Raw genomic sequence first — 18,590 nt, 5'->3', positions numbered from 1 at the left:
TTATTTAAGATAAGTTTAAACATGTTTAGAGTTTCATATCTGGAAGTTAGTCTCAAACATCAAAAAAAGCTAGATCCGCCACTGTCTGTGTTTTTATATATATATATATATATATATATATATATATATATATATATATATATATATCATTAATTTTATCAGTTTCATCAACAGATTTCAATAATAGATTATCACCATGAAGAATATGTTTAAAAAAGCCGCACAAGATTTTCATGTTTTACATTCAAGAATAACATTTAAAAACAACTTTGTTTTAATGGAAAATATATTTTGTAAATATATATTTAAGGGGTTAGCCTTTTAGGATCACGAGGAAACATAGACGCTTTTCGAATATTACCGAGCCCAAGATATAACATTACTACTCTTTCCATTCCTAAATATAATCAAATAGATATAAATAACAACAAGCAAAAAATCATTACTCTAGTGTCATAACTCCAAACCACTCCAAAAACCGTTCATAAATCACGTAAAAACTTAAAAAAAAACTAAAACCCCATTCATTCATACCGATGATAAAACACGTTTTATTTTAAACGCGTTTTAAGTATTTTTTTATTGTTATTGTTACTGTATAAAGAACAGCAATGCACAGTGGGTCAAAGTGTGGCAAAACCATACAACAAAATTTTTAAATTTAAAAAACAGCAAGAACTGTTCAACATGTTAATAAGCCAGAAATTATATTTTATCAGAAAATATTTTTGAAATAAAATATCATATTTGTTATTTAAATATCGCCTTAAAAACTATTCATCAAAAAAAAGAAAAAAGAAAATAAAAGTGCGAAAATTTTCTTATTTTACATTTTTTAAAACCTTGATTTCTTATTTTAAAGAACTTTAAGTTTATTTTTTTTACCAAATAATGGTAGTGGAAAAAATCAAATAGAACGAGTGCAGTATAAGCAAAAAAAAAAGGTTTTGACGAAATTTTATTTGACTGGAAAAAACAAAAACTAGAAACGAAAACCTGCGGTATGTTTACTGTGAATAAAATTTATTACAATTTATTTCCATTGTTATTATGATAATTAAATTATTACCAGTAATAAACCGTTTCTAATAAAAAAAAGTTAATACATTTTTTGTTTAGGGGGTTTTGGCTAAAAAATGTGCATTGGCGAGATTGTTTTATATGAACACAAGCTTTTTATTTTGACAAAACAATCTCGCAGTATTGTTTTATTGTAGTTTTATACAGCTTATAAAACTAAACATGTTTTGTCGTCAGTATGAACGGGATATTAGTAATAAAAAGCTAATAATTAATTGCGTGCTTTTGGTTTTGATTACTTAATTTGTGAACAATCCCTTATAAGTTCAATAAGGGCCCTTTGGCAACAAGATCTTTAAAACTTAACTAAATCATTTTAATTAAATCACGTTGAGATCAAAATTAGGGAATAACACTCAAAAGAAATGTTCATTTACCTATGCCACCCCCTGCATGAGGTGAACATCCATACTTAAAGGATTCAATGTAAGCTTTAATGTCATCAATTGCTAAAAAAAAAAAAAGTACGATAAAATTTATATGCAGTGTAAAACCTGTTTTTAATACGACAAAATAACACAAATAACACTAAAATACCAATTTTATGGTGTTTTGCACGCTCGGTAAGAAACTCTGGATCGTGAATTCGTTGGGCCCCTGAAAGAATTTCTTCGCCTCTCATAAACATATCATAGGAATTACTTGCTCCCTTAAAAAATATTAAACAAAAAATTATATATAATATATATATATATATATATATATATATATATATATATATATATATATATATATATATATATATATATATATATATATATATATATATATATATACATATGAAAAATAAAGATTAGTAAAAAGTATAACCAATCTGCAATAAAAATATAATCAAACAAATCTGCAATAAAAATATAATCAAACAACTAAATCTTAGTAAAGCTTGATTTCAATTAGTTGTAGAAATGTTGTACAACAGTTGTACGTTTTTGTTGTACAACAATTGTTGCCGAAATTGATTTGATTCTATTTTTGCAACCTTTATTTTACAACATAAACTTAAGTTGTGCAATGTTTCCATTGTAAAACATTGTTGTACAACTGTTGCATTATATTTTTACAACTATTGAAAATTTAACACCCTTTCCTTTACTGTTTATTAGTACTAGGGGTCATAGAAGACCCCTATTACTAATAAACAGTAAAAATATAATAAAAATTTTTAGAAAACTTTACCGGTACATTTGGATCAGGCATAGTATAAAATGGACGAACAGCAAGAGGATATTTATCCAAGATATAAAAATCTGTGTCATATTTCGCTTTCACTAACTTTCCAAGAAATTTTTCGTTTGGAGTGCTAAAATAAAAGCATAAAACCGTTTTTTTAAAGACACAAGAACACCTAAATACAGATTAGTATTACCTTTTTGAATTTTTACCTAAATCTTACAGACAAACAAGTCTGTTGTTGGAATTAAAAAACTTAAGCCAAGTTTAACTCAAAAACTAAATCAAAAACTAAAACAAATTTATTTTTGAAAATTAAGTGAATTTTTACAGAATATTTAATAATTTCTACATAAACTTCTTCAATAAAAACAAATAAATCTGTTAATAATAGATTTCAAATTTTAAAATTTGACAGTCTTTTTGTTTTTGTATTTGGTACTTCTAGCTGCTTTTTGTTGGGCAGAACAGTTCGCCATTTGGAATTGATTTTTTTCTTGGTAGAACTTATACATCTTACATTTTTTTTTATCTCTCATTTTTAAATTTCTTCGATTCAAATGTGAACTAATTTATTTTTTCATACACAAAAATACACATACGCATTTCATACACAACAAGAATAAATTACCTAAGATCATCTTCATCGCCTACTTCAACACCATTTTCTCTTAACATTTTAATTGCTTCAGGAAATGTGAGCACAAGACTGCAATATATATATATATATATATATATATATATATATATATATATATATATATATATATATATATATATATATATATATATATATATATATATATATATATATATATATATATGTAATAAAACTATTTATAAAACTTATACTATATAGAACTTAGAAAAAATTTCACAACTATCAGTTTAAACGAAAACAATGACAAACACAAAATTTGTTTGAAAAAACTACATTATATTTTACCTTGGCTCTAAAAACTTGAATGGCTCACAAGGAAACTGTTTTGCAACAGTTGAAATTTCATTTGAATACCTAGAAACAAAAACTGATAAAAAACTTTAATATCTTGAACTTATTCTGATTAAGAATACCTATACTTTATGACTTAATTATTAATTTTAAAAAGAACACTCACAGTTTATGATTTCATTACTATTTTTTAAAAGAATACTCATACTTTATGATTTCATTACTATTTTTAAAAAGTTTAGAAAGTATACTTCCAGTAGAGCTGCAGAAAACTACAATATATGTTGACAGTTGATACACAATTTAAGCTGATAGTTAACTGTAAAGTTGGTACACAACTTAAGTTGGAAGTAATAGATATACTTCCAACTTAAACTGTTTATAACATTAAAGGAGTAATGATTTAATCATATGGTATATTGGAGGTTACTGGAAACAAAAATCCATTAAGGAAGATTTTAACAATTTGATAGAATTTAATAATTTCAAAAACATTTTCTGATAAACATTATGATTTTGATAAGTCAAAGCCTTATTGTTTCTAACACAAATGTTTTTTTGCTATTACAGTTAAAAAATCAGCAGAAGAACAAGAATGTGGAGCTTTTGGCAAATTCATCTTCAGAAGAGATCTTCTCACTTATCTCTATCAAATATACCTTACATTAATATCTCAAATATACTTCACATTAATATCTCTCAGACATCTAAGCATGATGAAAATGTAATATGTTGAACTATTCAGTGATTCGTTTTGACTTATTTGCAAATAGAATTAAATTTTAATCATGTATAAATACATTTTAATAAACAAGTCCTAAAACAACACAATATTGTTTTGAGCTTTTTACATTCTGCTATTGAATTAAAATCAATATTAATTTTAGTGGAAATGATAAAATAGAAAACATGTTTAAAATGTTGCAGTTGAAAATTGAATACGGCCTAAAAACAATGTAAAGAAAAAATGCTTTTTTATTTTGAAAAATGTGTGCAGAGAAAAATATACTTAAAATCTATAAGATAATGAACTAAATAACACATCAAGATTTTTTGTCAAAACTCAACACATCTTATATTTTTATCTTCTTTAATGTTTACATAAATACTTACAAATTTATAAGAAAAAAACTCTTTCCTAAAAAAATTTTGATCAATTTCAAGTTTTTGTAAAATTTAAAAATTAAAAAAACTTCATCTTTAAACAAAAAAAAAATGTCTTTAATGCAAAAGTCATTAAAGCAGAAATCATTTTCAGAAATATTGACAAAGAACCTGACTCAACTGATATACTTCTGCTCAATTTTATTTGAGTTATAATTGCTTGTTATCATTTTTTTTATTCTTGTTTTCCATAGAAATCAAATTAGAATTTAAATATTGCACCTGTCTCTCAGTCCTTTAAAAATTGCAATAAACAGATTTCCGATTTCTTGAACAACCTAAAAAATAAACAAAAGCTTTTAAAATCTGAACAGAAACTTATTAAGGGTGGCCAGTCACCTTGTACAATTAAATTCCCTGACTTTTCCCTGACTGTTTTTAAGTGTGAGTTTTTAAACTTTTTAACTCTTGTTTGTAAATGCTTCCTGTTTAATATCAAAGATATTATGAAGAAAAAAATAATATAAAAGATAAACATTAAATATTGTATGTATGTATGTATGTATGTATGTATGTATGTATGTATGTATGTATGTATGTATGTATGTATGTATGTATATATATATATATATATATATATACACATATTCTTATACTATATAAGTTACAAAATTGTAATTTAAGCTTCAGACTTTTTAATATTATTACTATGAAGCGAAGTAAGCTTTTTACTAGTATTTTAAAATGGAAATAAAACACGGGGCAGATTCAACAAAGAGTTGAATAAAACAAACAGCAGTCTAATAATATATGTATATATATTGTATGTAAATATATATGTATGTATGTATGTATGTATGTAAATATATATGTATATGCCAATTTTAATTCTAATTCAATCTCACATATTCCTATTGCATTATTGAACTTTGTTTTTTTAGCAATTAATTCCTTGATTTTCTGCAGAGCTAATTTTTTATCAATACAGCCTTGCTTTTCTTGCAATTTTTCTTCTCTTTTTCATTTTAATGATCTTTGTAGTGTGAGTGAGACATGTTTACATTTTTGATCATTGATTTTGTTATTTTCACATAGCAAACTCCACCAATGTGATGAATTCCTTCATAAACTTGTCTTTGGGTAACCACAGAGCTTTCATACAAATTTACAACAAGAATATCTGAATTGATAGAAAACCCATTTTCAACCTGCGCATTACCATGTGATAAAGTAAAGACAATTTTGGATACTTCAAATAAGTTATTAAAATTCTGGTTTATAAAGGGGTTAAAAAAACATCCATCCTATCCTTATAAACATTGTAATTGTAAATTCCTTTTGCAAGATCACATAAATCATGATAGTGATTATTGACCTTATCAGCTATTGCAGCATTAATCTATTTAGATTCATGAAGAATTGTGAGTAAATTAGTCATTCTGTTTTTTCTTGAGTCGAAATTAGAACATATAGTAATGGGGTTTAAAGCTGATATAGCTCTTATAAGTTTATATTTTAAAGGACTTCCTTCTCTCAGTTTATTAACAACTCTAATGTAAAACTTAATACAATCACTTCGAAATTGTAACTTCTGACATTGACTTACTTTTATTTTACCAAGTAGAGAAGAAGTTGCGCAATTTTTACTTTATTTTTGTGACACTTGTGCGTGGTTAATAAAAATTTTTCTTTTATTTGATGTTTGTGTGAGAGTTTGTAAAAAAATATTTGAAAAAAAATTTAAAATGTTGAAAAAAAGATTTTTTAAAAATCCCTGATGTTTCCCTGATATCCTTGACTATAAAAAATTTTCCCAATTTCTTTGATTTCCAGTTGGCTGGCCACCCTGTTATTATACATTATAAATCAATACTGCTACTACTCCTAATCATTCCATTCCCATGATTAATCAACATTACTGGTCACATATTCATATGGCAAAATAACAAGTTTTTGCTTCACTGCCAAGAGTTTTATGCACATTTTTCAAAAAAAGAAAAATTTTTTTAGTATTTTTCTTTAAACCATAAATATATTATACCAACATACTATTTGTATGTTGGTATAATATATTTATGGTTTAAAGAAAAAAAAAACACATGTCCATATTTGACAGTTAAACATTTTGGCTATAAATATTATTAAAATAAATAATTTATGACATTAAAAATAAACAAAGATTACAATTGTACTGATCTTTTTAAAAAACTTATAATTAGTTAATTAAGTTTAAGAGGATCTTAAACTTTGAAAACCTGTTTTCTTGAAACTGCCAAATATGGACACATGGTTTTTGTGCTTTAAACCATCAATATATTTTAAGTCTGATACTTTATTATTATTACTATTATTTTTTACCGAAACTGAAAATTACTTTTGAGCAATTAAATTTGTTCAAAAAACTTTTATACAGTAGTTTAGCTTGAACAAAATACTTCGAGACAGTTTTATAAATTCTAATTAAGGTTTGGAAAAAAAATTGATTTCTAAATAAATAAAAAAAACCAGCTTTCTACAAAGTAGCAAACTTTACCCTTAATTTAGTGTACCTCATGATAGTGATCTTTAAAGGCCATTTCTATATCTAGTCCTATGAATTCACACAAATGACGATGAGTGTTACTATCTTCAGCACGAAACACTAAAAAATGTGAGTAAAATTTCCTGAAATTTTTTTTGGAAAATTTGGCCATTTTTCATAGGAAAAGGAAATTAAAATATTACATACATTCAAGTTTATAAATATGCTCAATAAAAGATTTTAAGTTTTTACTGTATAAAAATAAATTCAAAAATATTTAACCTGATCCAATGGTATATACTTTATCAAAGTCACCAGCAATAGCCATTTGTTTGTAAAGCTGCGGAGATTGTGCTAAATAAGCATTGCCTAGAATAGAAAACATTTTATTAATGCCAAACATCTCAAAAAATATAATTAAATAATTATATCCAGTCAAAAAATATTTTTAAATTACTATAAAAAGGTTTTCTAAAAAGATGATAAACAACATAAAAACTAGTCTCTCACTTAGAAATAACTATATTTAAAATAAATCATTGAATTAGTTCTGTTTAAAACTTATTTTTAATTAACTTTAAATTACCTTTGAAATAAGACACTTTAAAAACATTTGCACCACCTTCACTTGCAGCTAAATAAAACTATAGTTAAAAAAAACCAAGCTTTCAAAGCAAACATAATTAGAATCTCTAATCTATAAAATTTAATCTATAAAATATTATCTAATAATAAATCTAAGATCTATAAAACATTATCAAATAATAACCTAATAACGAATATCTTTAAAGATATTAAGACAAGAATAGACAAGAAAAGATAATTGAAAGAAAAAAAAAGAGTATGTGAGATAAAGCAAAATAAATTAATATTCTGGGAAAATGAAAAAACTCATGAAAATGTTTTTAGAAAAATTATATTTAAAATCAATATTCAATCTCTGTATGGATAGATCTTAATTTATCAAAGATTCAATCAAATTTTTTACAAAAACCATTTACTTTGATTCATCTTACCTCTTTAATTACCAATCTCTTCCTGACATCTCTATTGAGCAACACATTTTGCTGTGAGTCACCTTACAGCCTTTTTTTATCAATTTCTTTCTGATATTTTTGTCAAACAATATCTTTTGCTATGATTTATCTAACCTTCTTAATTACAAATCTTTTCCTGGCATCCCTGTCAAACAACATCTTTTGCTTTGATTCATTTAACATCCTTAATTACCAATCTCCCCTGTGTCAAACAAGAGTTAAGTAGTGCAAGTTGAATAGTAGAAAGTAGTGTAATTTGAGTAGTAGAAAGTTGTGCAAGTTGAGTAATAGAAAGTTGTGCTAAATTAAAATTTATTTAACTTTCTACTAACCTATGATAAAAATATTTGCTTTATAAAAAGTGTTCTTCAGTTTAATATCAATTTCAAATTTTATAAAAAAATAATTGTGGTAATTTTGCACTTATATCTTTACAGTTACTTTTAAGTTATACTTGGTTAAAAAAAAAAATTTTAACAAAAAATAATACATAACAAAATCGAGATTTATATAAAATTTGTTCTGATTGTTATCACAATTGTTGCTATTAGTATTAATATCTTCAAACCTTTTTAAAGTTAAACAATAGACCAAAATACAAAGAAAAAGCTTCAAATAGCTATGAAGAAGTCTTTAACAGCTATTCTAATCCTTGGAATGTTCTGTACTTGCTGAATTATCCCATTACGTAGTCCCCCCAAGTATATTCTCAATTATCAGTATCTGAAATCTTTGATTCGAACATCAACAACAAAAAATAAAATAAAAAAATGCTAGAAAGAATTGAGAACAACTTAAAAAGTGCTAAAGAGAACATTACTATTTAGTTTGCAAAGGTCCGAAAGTTTGGAAGAAGACTAGATTTATAAACCTTATTAAAGATACAAGATCAATCAGGTATATAATTCCATAATCACAAAAAGATAATTACTTAATCAAGCTGCAACAACTTTATTAACAATAACTAGCTGTCTGGACTTGTAAAATACAGATCTTGGTAAGGTCTTGGTAAGGTCTTGGTAAGTCTACACCAACCATTTCTATACTTATTCCTTACTTCAATATTTTTTAGTAAGCGGTAGAAAAATTATACATATTGTCTACCATAAAAATAATATTTTTATTATTTTTATGGTAGACAAAATGTATATAAATATAAATAAATAATATATTAAAATAAATTATAAATATTATAAAAATTATAAATATAATATATTAAAAATAAATCAAAATAATTTTTTTATTTATGAATAAATTATTACTATTGAAAAAAAATTATACTTAAAGTTATTAAAAAATATTACAAATAAAAAAGTTAAAAATAAAACCTGATATTATTTTAGGAGTATGGACTTCAGTAAAACCTCTTGAATCCAGATGCTCTCGGAACAATTTACATATTCCAGCTTCAACTTTATATAAAGCCTGATTGGTTATGGTCTATGGAAAAAATGTGTGAATGTATTTTTTTTTAATATTTTCTAAACTTTTATTTAAAAGTATAGAAAAAAAGTATGAATAGTAAATATTCAAGAAATTTTTATTTAAACATCAAATATTAACAAGAATAAAATTTTTTTTTATTATATTATTATTTAAAAGAACATACCCTTAAATCAATAACTCTATAGTCTAACTTCGTATCTTGGTTAACATGTGCCAATGACTTATAAATTGATACAAAAGAGTAAATATATTTTGCTGCTGTATCAAGTCTGTAGAAAGTGATATAATTAAAAAATTATTGTTAAAAAACTTACATCATCATTTTCTGGTCTCGATGCATCTTCAATTTGTAGAGGTAATCTAGGATCTGCTTTGCTTACAACAAATATCTGTAGGAAAAATGTTAGAAAATATATAAATTAAATATAAAAAAAACATGAATATAAAGTGAAAAATAGAAAGAAATAGTTTGTAAAAAACAATTTCTTTGTATTTTTTTAACTTAAAACGAAATATTATAATTTTATTTGATTTAAACTAATTTTAAAACAGTTTTATTTAAAAAAAAATTTATATTGCATTTTATACTATAAATGCTATATATTTATATTAAAAAAGTTTATACACCTTTTGTATATGCACTTCTACATCTTCTTGAGAAGCACTGAGTATTTTTTGTTCTACTTCAACAACTGTTCCTTCAACATCCACAATTGATTCTTTTGAGATACTAAACTCAACATTATACATAATAACTATATAATAATAAATATTAAAAGTAATGTAGTATATTTTATGTAATAAACTTTTTGATATGTATATTTATACCAAAAAGATTTCTGATTATTTCTGTACTTGCACATTCTTTGTAATGCAGTTTCTTCAACCTACACAACTTTAAGCATCTTCTTTTCTTACCTGAAGTTTGTTCATGTCATGTTTAGCACTTTTTTTTTACAAGTTTTCCTACTTTTATCTCTACCCTTTTCCTCCAAAAACTGCTAACTCCTAACTGTAACTTTATGCTCAACATGCCCAAACCACCTTAATCTTCCAAGGTGCACCCAACCTATTCCTAACCTCTGTCTGAGATCATAACTTATTTTCTTACTTTTTAGGGCCACACCTCACATCCATGTCAATCACTATCTTGTTCTTTTTAGACCAGACAACATCATAAACCTATATTATCTATGTTTATCTGCTATATACCATAACACTATGAACACATGGGTATAAGTTCTTGTTAATCCTTAATAATGTATCTTTTGCTGTTAGAAATAGAAATAATTTTTCTCATACCTTATTTTTGCTCTTAATCTGGTAAGATAATAGATATTGTTTAGCAAAATATTTGAAACATTTACACAAAATAATAGCAAAAGTACTATTAGATAATCAAACAATTAAATACTTGAAATTTCTGAAAGATAAAATAGATAAAAGTTTTTATTTATTAACCATTTGATATTTAGAATAAATGTTAATTAGAATAGTGTTTATTTATATATGTGTTTCCTTCACAATAATAAGATATTTTCAATAGAAATTTTGCATACAGTTGTAACTGAAAGATTATCTATTGGCATGAAAGCAATTGATTTGAAAGCAATAGATTTTGCAAGTGACTGTAGGAGTATCAATTAATATAAAGGCATTCCTGTTTAGTAAGAACATATTTATATAATTTTCTTTCAAATAAAAAATTTTGAGGAAAATTTTATATCTAATTTAATATAAAAAATAAACATAAATAAAACATACTTTGTTGCAAACTTCACCATCTGTTTACTAATATGTTCATTTACGGCAACAAGAGCTTGTACACTAAACTGTCGTTGACGTAACATCAAAAAACATTGTTTTCCTAAATCAAGCAGCAAATATTTAAAAATGTTTTAAATAATAAATTGTATAAATAAATTGTATAAAAGTGACTAAAATCTTTTCGTTTTTAAAACAGGTTTTAAAATTCTCTCTTTTAAAATCTCCTTTAGACATGGTCCAAAAACGCATTTTGTAAATCTTGTTGGGCCTGCTCTGGTTGCAAAGCTGGAGCTTCTGTCTGAACCTCACATTTCTTTTTGAGTGTAATGTCACATGTTTTTATATATCCATTATTTTCATTTATTTAACCAAAAATTGAAAATTACAAATTTTTTTAAAATTTTACAAAATTAGGTTAGGTGTCACTCATATAGTTAAAAACTAGTCATTGGAGTGACACCTAAATAAAATAAACAAACAAACAAAAAAATTCAACAGTAATATTAATAAATGAAAGCAAATGTAAATTAAATTAATTATAAAAAAATAATGATAAAGCTATAATAAATTAAATAAAAAACAAAAAAATATGAAAATACTCAATTAATAACAACAATAAGAATCATTAGCAACAACAGCACAAATAATAACAAACTTAACGCAAACGAAAAGGCAAGCGCAAAAACTACAAAACGAAAAGGCAAATACAAAAACTTCTACAAAATAAAATAAATTATATTTGTTACTCTTGGCGGATACAGAAAAGCGAAGAAAATTTGTGGTGAATTATTTTTGTTTTAAGTTTTTGTTATTTTTTTGAACATTTTTCGAACTTCTTTACTTTTAAGTTGTTACTTCACTTTTAATTGATTGTTTTTGTTTTATTTTATTAAATCTATTTGTTTGTTTTACTTTTTTATTCATTTTCTTGTTTTATATTTTTTTCAATCTTTTAGTTTGTTTGTACCTTTTAATATTTTTGTTATATTACTTTATTTTTAACTTATCTTTTTTTATTTTTTTAAATAATTTCTTTCCGTTTTTCCTTTTCTCTTTTTTTCCTTTTCACCGTTAAATAAACGCATCCGCCATTTGCGATGTCATTGCAAAGTATGCAATGTCATTGCAAAGTATGCGATGTCATTGCAAAGTATGCGATGTCATTGCAAAGTATGATATATATTTTTCTCTTTTCTACTAATACTACCATGATCACTGCTCAAACAAGCTATCATCGCTTCTTCAATTAACCAAAACTCTATCTTGTGTGACTCCATTCAGTCAAGTCACATTCTATTACTGCAACTACTTCTACATCTTCAAAAAACTTCAACAAGTTTTTTTCTTAAAAATTTTCTTTGGTTTTCATTTATTTCCTGACAGTTTACAATTTCAATATCGGTTAAAAATTTTCTTTGGTTTTCATTTATTTCCTGACAGTTTACAATTTTAATATTGGTTGCTTCTGTTAACAGCCAATTTTAATATTGGTTGCTTCTGTTAACAGCCAATTTTAATATCGGTTGCTTCTGTTAACAGCCAATTTTAATATTAGTTGCTTCTAATAACAGCCAATTTTAATATTAGTTGCTTCTGCTAACAGCCAATTTTAATATTGGTTGCTTCTGTTAACAGCCAATTTTAATATTCGTTCAGAAAAAATCACTCTACTGAAAAAGCAGTTTACTCTCATTTACTACTTATTTCAAAACTTATAACTACTCATTTCAAAATGGAGGGTAGCAATTGATAGTGGTATGTTCATCATTACAGTTATGTTAAACTTAAAGAGAGCATTCGAAACAATTAATAGAAAAATATTAATTGAAAAATTAAAGTGCTACAAAGTGAGAGGAGTAGTACTTCAATGGATTATAAGCTACTTAACAGGAAGAACTCAAAGAGTAAGAATTGGTGATCAATTATCAACTGAGTTACCCTGTGAGTTAGGTATGCCCCAAGGATCAGTACTAAGGCCCCTGTTATTTATAATATACATGAATGATATTGGCAGTGCTACCTGATATGTAAAAATTAATCTCTTTGCAGATGACACATTAGTCTACATTGAAGATAAAAATCATGAAGATTTGGTGATAAAGTTAAATGATGAATTGGAAGTACTTAGTGTCTGGTTTATTGAAATTGGATTGAAACTAAATGCTAGTAAGTCAATGAGTATGTTGATTACAAGTTCCAAGGTAAAACATTAAAGAATCACTGAAAAATATCCAAACAGATATCCAAACATGTGTCAAGCTTGCAAATGAAGTAGTTAAATTCAGTAAAATACCTCAGTGAATGTGTAAAATACCTGGGTATTAAAATTAACTACAATTTGAATTTTTCTGAACACATTACCGATACTGCAGCTAAAATTGCTAAGATGACTGGTTATTCTTATAAGAATTGGTAGGTATCTGACTAGAAGGGCCGAAGCAATAAGTTTTAATACAATTAATGCACCTTATTTTCAATATTGTGCTTCATTATTCTTCGATGTAAACGAAAATGATATTTAAAAGCTACAAAAGTTACAAAACAAAGCAAGGAGAACAATATTAAAATGTGGCTGGTTTCTGTTTCACACATAGTAATGATATGTTGTCTAGATAAAACTGGCTATCTGTAAAAAAAAAATATTCAAATGAAAGTATTTACATTTTTACACAATACTATTCAACTACATAAAATGTCTTTCAAGGATTTTGTATAAAAAATAATGAAGTACACAATTATTTTACAAGAAATGCAAATAATTATCACTTTAAAATCCAGAACAAAAAAAGCAGACAAGAGCCTATCTTTTGCAATGGGACAAAGTTGTACAACAAACTGCCAAATGAATTTAAATCGCTTGGCAGGAAAGAATTCAAGAATCAAGTCATGAAGCTTTTAAAAGAAAAAGGATATTTGTAAAAATTATATGAAGTGCTGTTTTGTACTATTTTTTACAATGATTTTAAATAGCTGTAAACAGGCTAATCATAATAATAATAATAATTATAATAATAATAATAATAATAATAATAATAATAATAATAATAATAATAATAACTAGTAACTGGTATAAACATTTAGAAGCTACGAGACTTATGGCTAACTTTTTCGCAGGACACATTAATTATACTAGCAGTGTACACTTATAGCTTCAAAATTGTATTCATAACACAAGGGTGTTAGCCAACCTGATAATTAGAATGGGGCAAAGTGGAGGGGAGGCTGAGGGGACAACAATGACATAAATTCCCAATACTGTATTAACTCTGTACAAAATCTTTTGCTAGCTAAAAAAGTGCATTATTAAAAGAACCGGCCTAAATCATACACCAGTATTTTGTACAAAAATAAATAAAAGATGAAAGATTAAACTAAAGAAAAAAGCAAGATTCAACAGATAAAAGTTAATTCAAAGGCCATGAATTAAAAATTAAAACAACTAGGTGGTAATTCAAGTTGTATTTGATGGTTTTTTTATGTTTACCATTATTGGGTACTAGTCATGTTTTAAATTATTAGAGAACTTGACTCAATCAAAGATAGTGCATGGCACCTTAAGCAATAAGCCACAGTTTTACTAATCAACTTTAAGTCATACAAAGGATCCTAATATATTACAATCTTCTCAACAATTTACACAAAAAGCATTTGGGAGACTTATGGATATAAACATATCTAAGATACATTAACAAGGAGAAATATTTTACAGCAGTTAATGGAATCAACCTCTGAGAGCTACCATAAAGTTTAGGAAACTTTAATATTATCTAACCCTCAGAACCATTAAACTGTTTTAGATCTGTACCTTTATTAGGATATAACAAAAAAAGTTACATAACTTTAACTAAAAACCATAGTAAACAGTAAAAAAGAGTAGATTCAAGAAAACCTATTAGTAGAGTTAAAACGTTTCAGTTTTTACCATTCTAGGCTGGAAACAAAGTAACACAGGTTTACATTTTACTCTTAAAACCTATACTTAGGAGGCCTTCTATAAGACACTATGAGATAGTAAAGAATTTTATTAAGCATTATTTTTAGAATGACTTAGAGAAATACTGAATATAATACGCCCTACTAAAGAAGCCCTATATCATCAAATCTAATAAAGGCCTCAGACTTAACAAAGCTTCACATAAATAAACCACAAACATTCTGGGAATCAGTACATTTCAGCAATGAGTTTAAACTTAACATGTCTAACAGTAAAGAGTGGTGAAGAAAGTGTTATAGTGTGGGAATATATGAATGCTGCAGGCGTAGGAAATGTGATTTTTATCAATAAAATATGGATCTATATGTTTATTTGAACTGGGTTTTGTATCTTTCAGCTAGATAATAGCAAAAAAAACACCTAAACCTTTCTAGGCCTGGCTTATCTTAAAAATAGTTAAGCTACTTTATACATTACACAATTTCCAGATTAAAATTCCATCAAGCCTCTATAAAATGAATTGGCAGAAGAAATAATACAAAGTGAGGAAACAATAACAATTACAATTAGTAATTACAGAAGAGTGGAAGCCAAACTCCAGAAATTACAATAAAAAACAAACTAAATAAGATAGTGAAAGCTCTTGTTAGACACACAAGTTATTAGAATACTAAGAAACTAATAACTTTAATTCATTATTGTTTAAATGGATTAAAACTTTAATGACACAAAAAATTTCAAAACATTTTATTTGCTTTGAAAAATCTTTTTGTACATTATTTTTATTTGAATAAAAAATTGCACAAGAAGACTAACCTGTTCCTCTACTAGTATGAAGACGAGCTCTAAGAAGAACTTTTTCATTCTTCTTTAATGGATTAAGATCACAAACATTGGTCCAATCACGACCTAGTGAAGAATATACAATTTTTATGACGTAAAAACAAATTATTATTTTCTGCAAAATTAGTTATAATAAAAACAATATAATATACATGTCAATAAAATATAAAGAAACAAATTAGTTACAATGCATAGCAATATATCAACTATATTAAAACTTATATAAAATAGATGAAGATAAAATTAGAAAGATGAGAAACAAAAAGAAATATGTTAAACAAACTTACTAATTTTTATCTGTGATTGTGCCAAAGGCAAATCTCCATACATTCCAGTGCTATAATCCTATATATTGAAAAAGCGTACAATATGTAATTATATAATTAAATAATTATATAAATTTTTTTATATCAAAGTTCTTTTTTTAACTTTAAATTATTGATTTTTATTTGACACTATTATGTTTAAAATACTTTAAAAGCATTTTTATCTATTTAAGCCTGATTTATAAGTTTCTTTGGTTTTGTTTAAATTGTTAAAGAAATTAAAGCTATTATCTGATTAACTTGAAATTTAATGATTGAACTAAAAAATTTTATTCAATTATTTAGTTGCTAAATTAACTTGGTAAAACTTATTGGAATTTACCAGGGAGATATTATCTTACCCATCACATTAAGGTGAATATACATGTGGTCAAGTGTTGTCATGGAGAACGCAAACTATGTGATAATCTGGACAATCAGTTTAAGATCTAATAATAAGCATTTTGGGCCAAAAAAGTACTTATGTTTAAATGTTGATTTTCCTCTTGATCTGATTTTGATTCAGAATCAGATCAAAAGGAACATTAACACCTAATTTTAAATAATAACCAAGCTGATTCAGATGAGAAGAATAGTGGTATGGCAACAGTTTACTATGGATTAATTAGCTCTTTTAATTGATTAAGATCTAACTCAAGATGTCTAGACTAAGCAGAAAGGTTCAAAGCTTTCAATTGGCAGCTTCTCTAGTAGGAAAGTTTTGATAATTACTCTTGTCACTCAAAAGAAAACAATTAAAAAAAAACAATCTTTAAAAATGTTGCTTCAATCTTGTAGCGTTATAAAATCTGCTAAAATAAATTGAGTGACAATGAACCCAATAATCAATAAAAAAGTATTATTGAACCGCCCCCCACCTTTAAGTAACTACTCTCCCCTACTAGGAAGGAGTATTTATTTTAAATAAGTGACATATTTTAGGCATCAAATAAAAGTTTTAATAAAACTCTATGTATAACCCATAACATTCTAAAACATGCACACAAAAAAAAAGTCTACCATTTCTAAAATACATTTTATGTAAAAAAAATATAACATTTTCCTTTTTTTTACTTTTATGAAATAGTTAGGATTAAAGTGCAAATAATATATTAGTATCATGTAGACATATGCAATAGTAATTATATATATAAATTATACTTAATATATATTCACAACATAATTTAACTTACATCTTCAGTCTGCTGTACAACCTCGGCATCCTATAAAAAAAATTTAAAAGTCTACTAAACAATACTAAACTTTAAAAAAAATTTATTTACTACAATCTTTACAGACTTTATATAACATTATATAATGAGACTACTCAACAAATTTAAAAGAAGATTTCAATTTATCTTAGTTCAATTAACAACTAAAGGTTAATATACATTATAAATTTATAAGATAAATTTATCACTTTATTAATAACTTTTTATAACTAATAATATAGAATATTACAATTAGAATAAAAATAACTATTATCTGCAACAATTAAATTAATTAAAGAAGTGTTCAATTGAAAAAACTTTAATTAAAAAAATGCAACACTATTCTTTTATTTTGCTTTCTACACTATTTATCAAACCTTTCTTATTCTATTTTTCAACAATCAAAAATGCAACACTTTGCAACATCATTCCTTATTCTGATTATTGACAATAAAAAATAAAAAAATGCAACAATCACTCAGAACATTCTAAATTTTGCAACACTATTCATGTCACCCCTATTTTTTTTTAAGGGATCACTTGGAAGCTAATTTGGATAATAATGTCATCAGACATGATGCAGTTGTATACTAATTTTTGAGAAATAAGAATTATTATTACTTTTGTAGATTTTCGATCAAGAACTGCACAGTAACACCAAATCTATGCTCTAATGCACTTTAGCCATAAAATAAAAAAATAAAAAAAATTCATTGTCCTTACACAATACTGAACACTGCTATTTCCTAATGAGGGTGCAGCTCTAAAACTCTTTTTAATCGTTCTGAGGCCAGCTGGTAGTAAAGGTTTCCAAACTCTGTGGCTATCAGAGAGGCTGATTCCATCAACAACTGCAAAACATTAGAGTATTAACTGTGCCATGTTGCGCATGGATGGTGTCCTTATTAACACTTTTGGTGCGGATTGTCAAGGTCGCATAAATAACCCTTTGTTACAACTTAAGATTAATTAACAGGACCACTAGACAACTGCATAGCTCATTGCTTAGGAGGCTGAGCTCTATCTATGAATGAGTCAAGTACTCTTTAAACTTAAATCATGCTGAAAATAATACAAAATTTTAAACATAAAAAACCATACCCACCACCTAAATGCTTTAATATATCTTTTACAAATATTCGTAGTCTGCAAAGCAACTTTTTATCAGTTGAATCTTACCTTTTGCAAAATTCACCAGACTTGCTTGCTCTTAGTGAGAC

At 25.7% G+C, this 18,590-nt stretch overlaps 1 protein-coding gene across 1 annotated transcript in view; it reads right to left on the bottom strand.

The window, feature by feature from the left end:
* Positions 1-268: 268 nt before the first annotated feature.
* The window catches only part of LOC100205952 (aspartate--tRNA ligase, cytoplasmic), a 30,980-nt gene continuing 12,658 nt past the window's right edge, over positions 269-18,590 (bottom strand). The window contains exons 3-20 of the mRNA XM_065810714.1: positions 17,353-17,382; positions 16,142-16,199; positions 15,828-15,920; positions 11,075-11,177; positions 9,938-10,040; positions 9,625-9,699; positions 9,474-9,530; positions 9,193-9,304; positions 7,414-7,461; positions 7,110-7,196; positions 6,856-6,947; positions 4,589-4,644; positions 3,197-3,265; positions 2,882-2,959; positions 2,257-2,380; positions 1,618-1,729; positions 1,458-1,529; positions 269-397 (exon numbers count right to left, since the gene is read on the bottom strand). Coding sequence (XP_065666786.1) covers positions 306-397; positions 1,458-1,529; positions 1,618-1,729; positions 2,257-2,380; positions 2,882-2,959; positions 3,197-3,265; positions 4,589-4,644; positions 6,856-6,947; positions 7,110-7,196; positions 7,414-7,461; positions 9,193-9,304; positions 9,474-9,530; positions 9,625-9,699; positions 9,938-10,040; positions 11,075-11,177; positions 15,828-15,920; positions 16,142-16,199; positions 17,353-17,382 — 1,461 coding nt within the window. The 3' untranslated portion in view covers positions 269-305. The remainder of the gene's footprint in view (positions 398-1,457; positions 1,530-1,617; positions 1,730-2,256; positions 2,381-2,881; positions 2,960-3,196; positions 3,266-4,588; positions 4,645-6,855; positions 6,948-7,109; positions 7,197-7,413; positions 7,462-9,192; positions 9,305-9,473; positions 9,531-9,624; positions 9,700-9,937; positions 10,041-11,074; positions 11,178-15,827; positions 15,921-16,141; positions 16,200-17,352; positions 17,383-18,590) is intronic.

This window comes from Hydra vulgaris, chromosome 11, assembly GCF_038396675.1.
Source record: "Hydra vulgaris chromosome 11, alternate assembly HydraT2T_AEP".
Taxonomy (NCBI): domain Eukaryota; kingdom Metazoa; phylum Cnidaria; class Hydrozoa; order Anthoathecata; family Hydridae; genus Hydra; species Hydra vulgaris.
The sequence above is the reverse complement of the archived record's forward strand: the minus strand, read 5'-3'. Positions and strand labels throughout refer to the sequence as shown.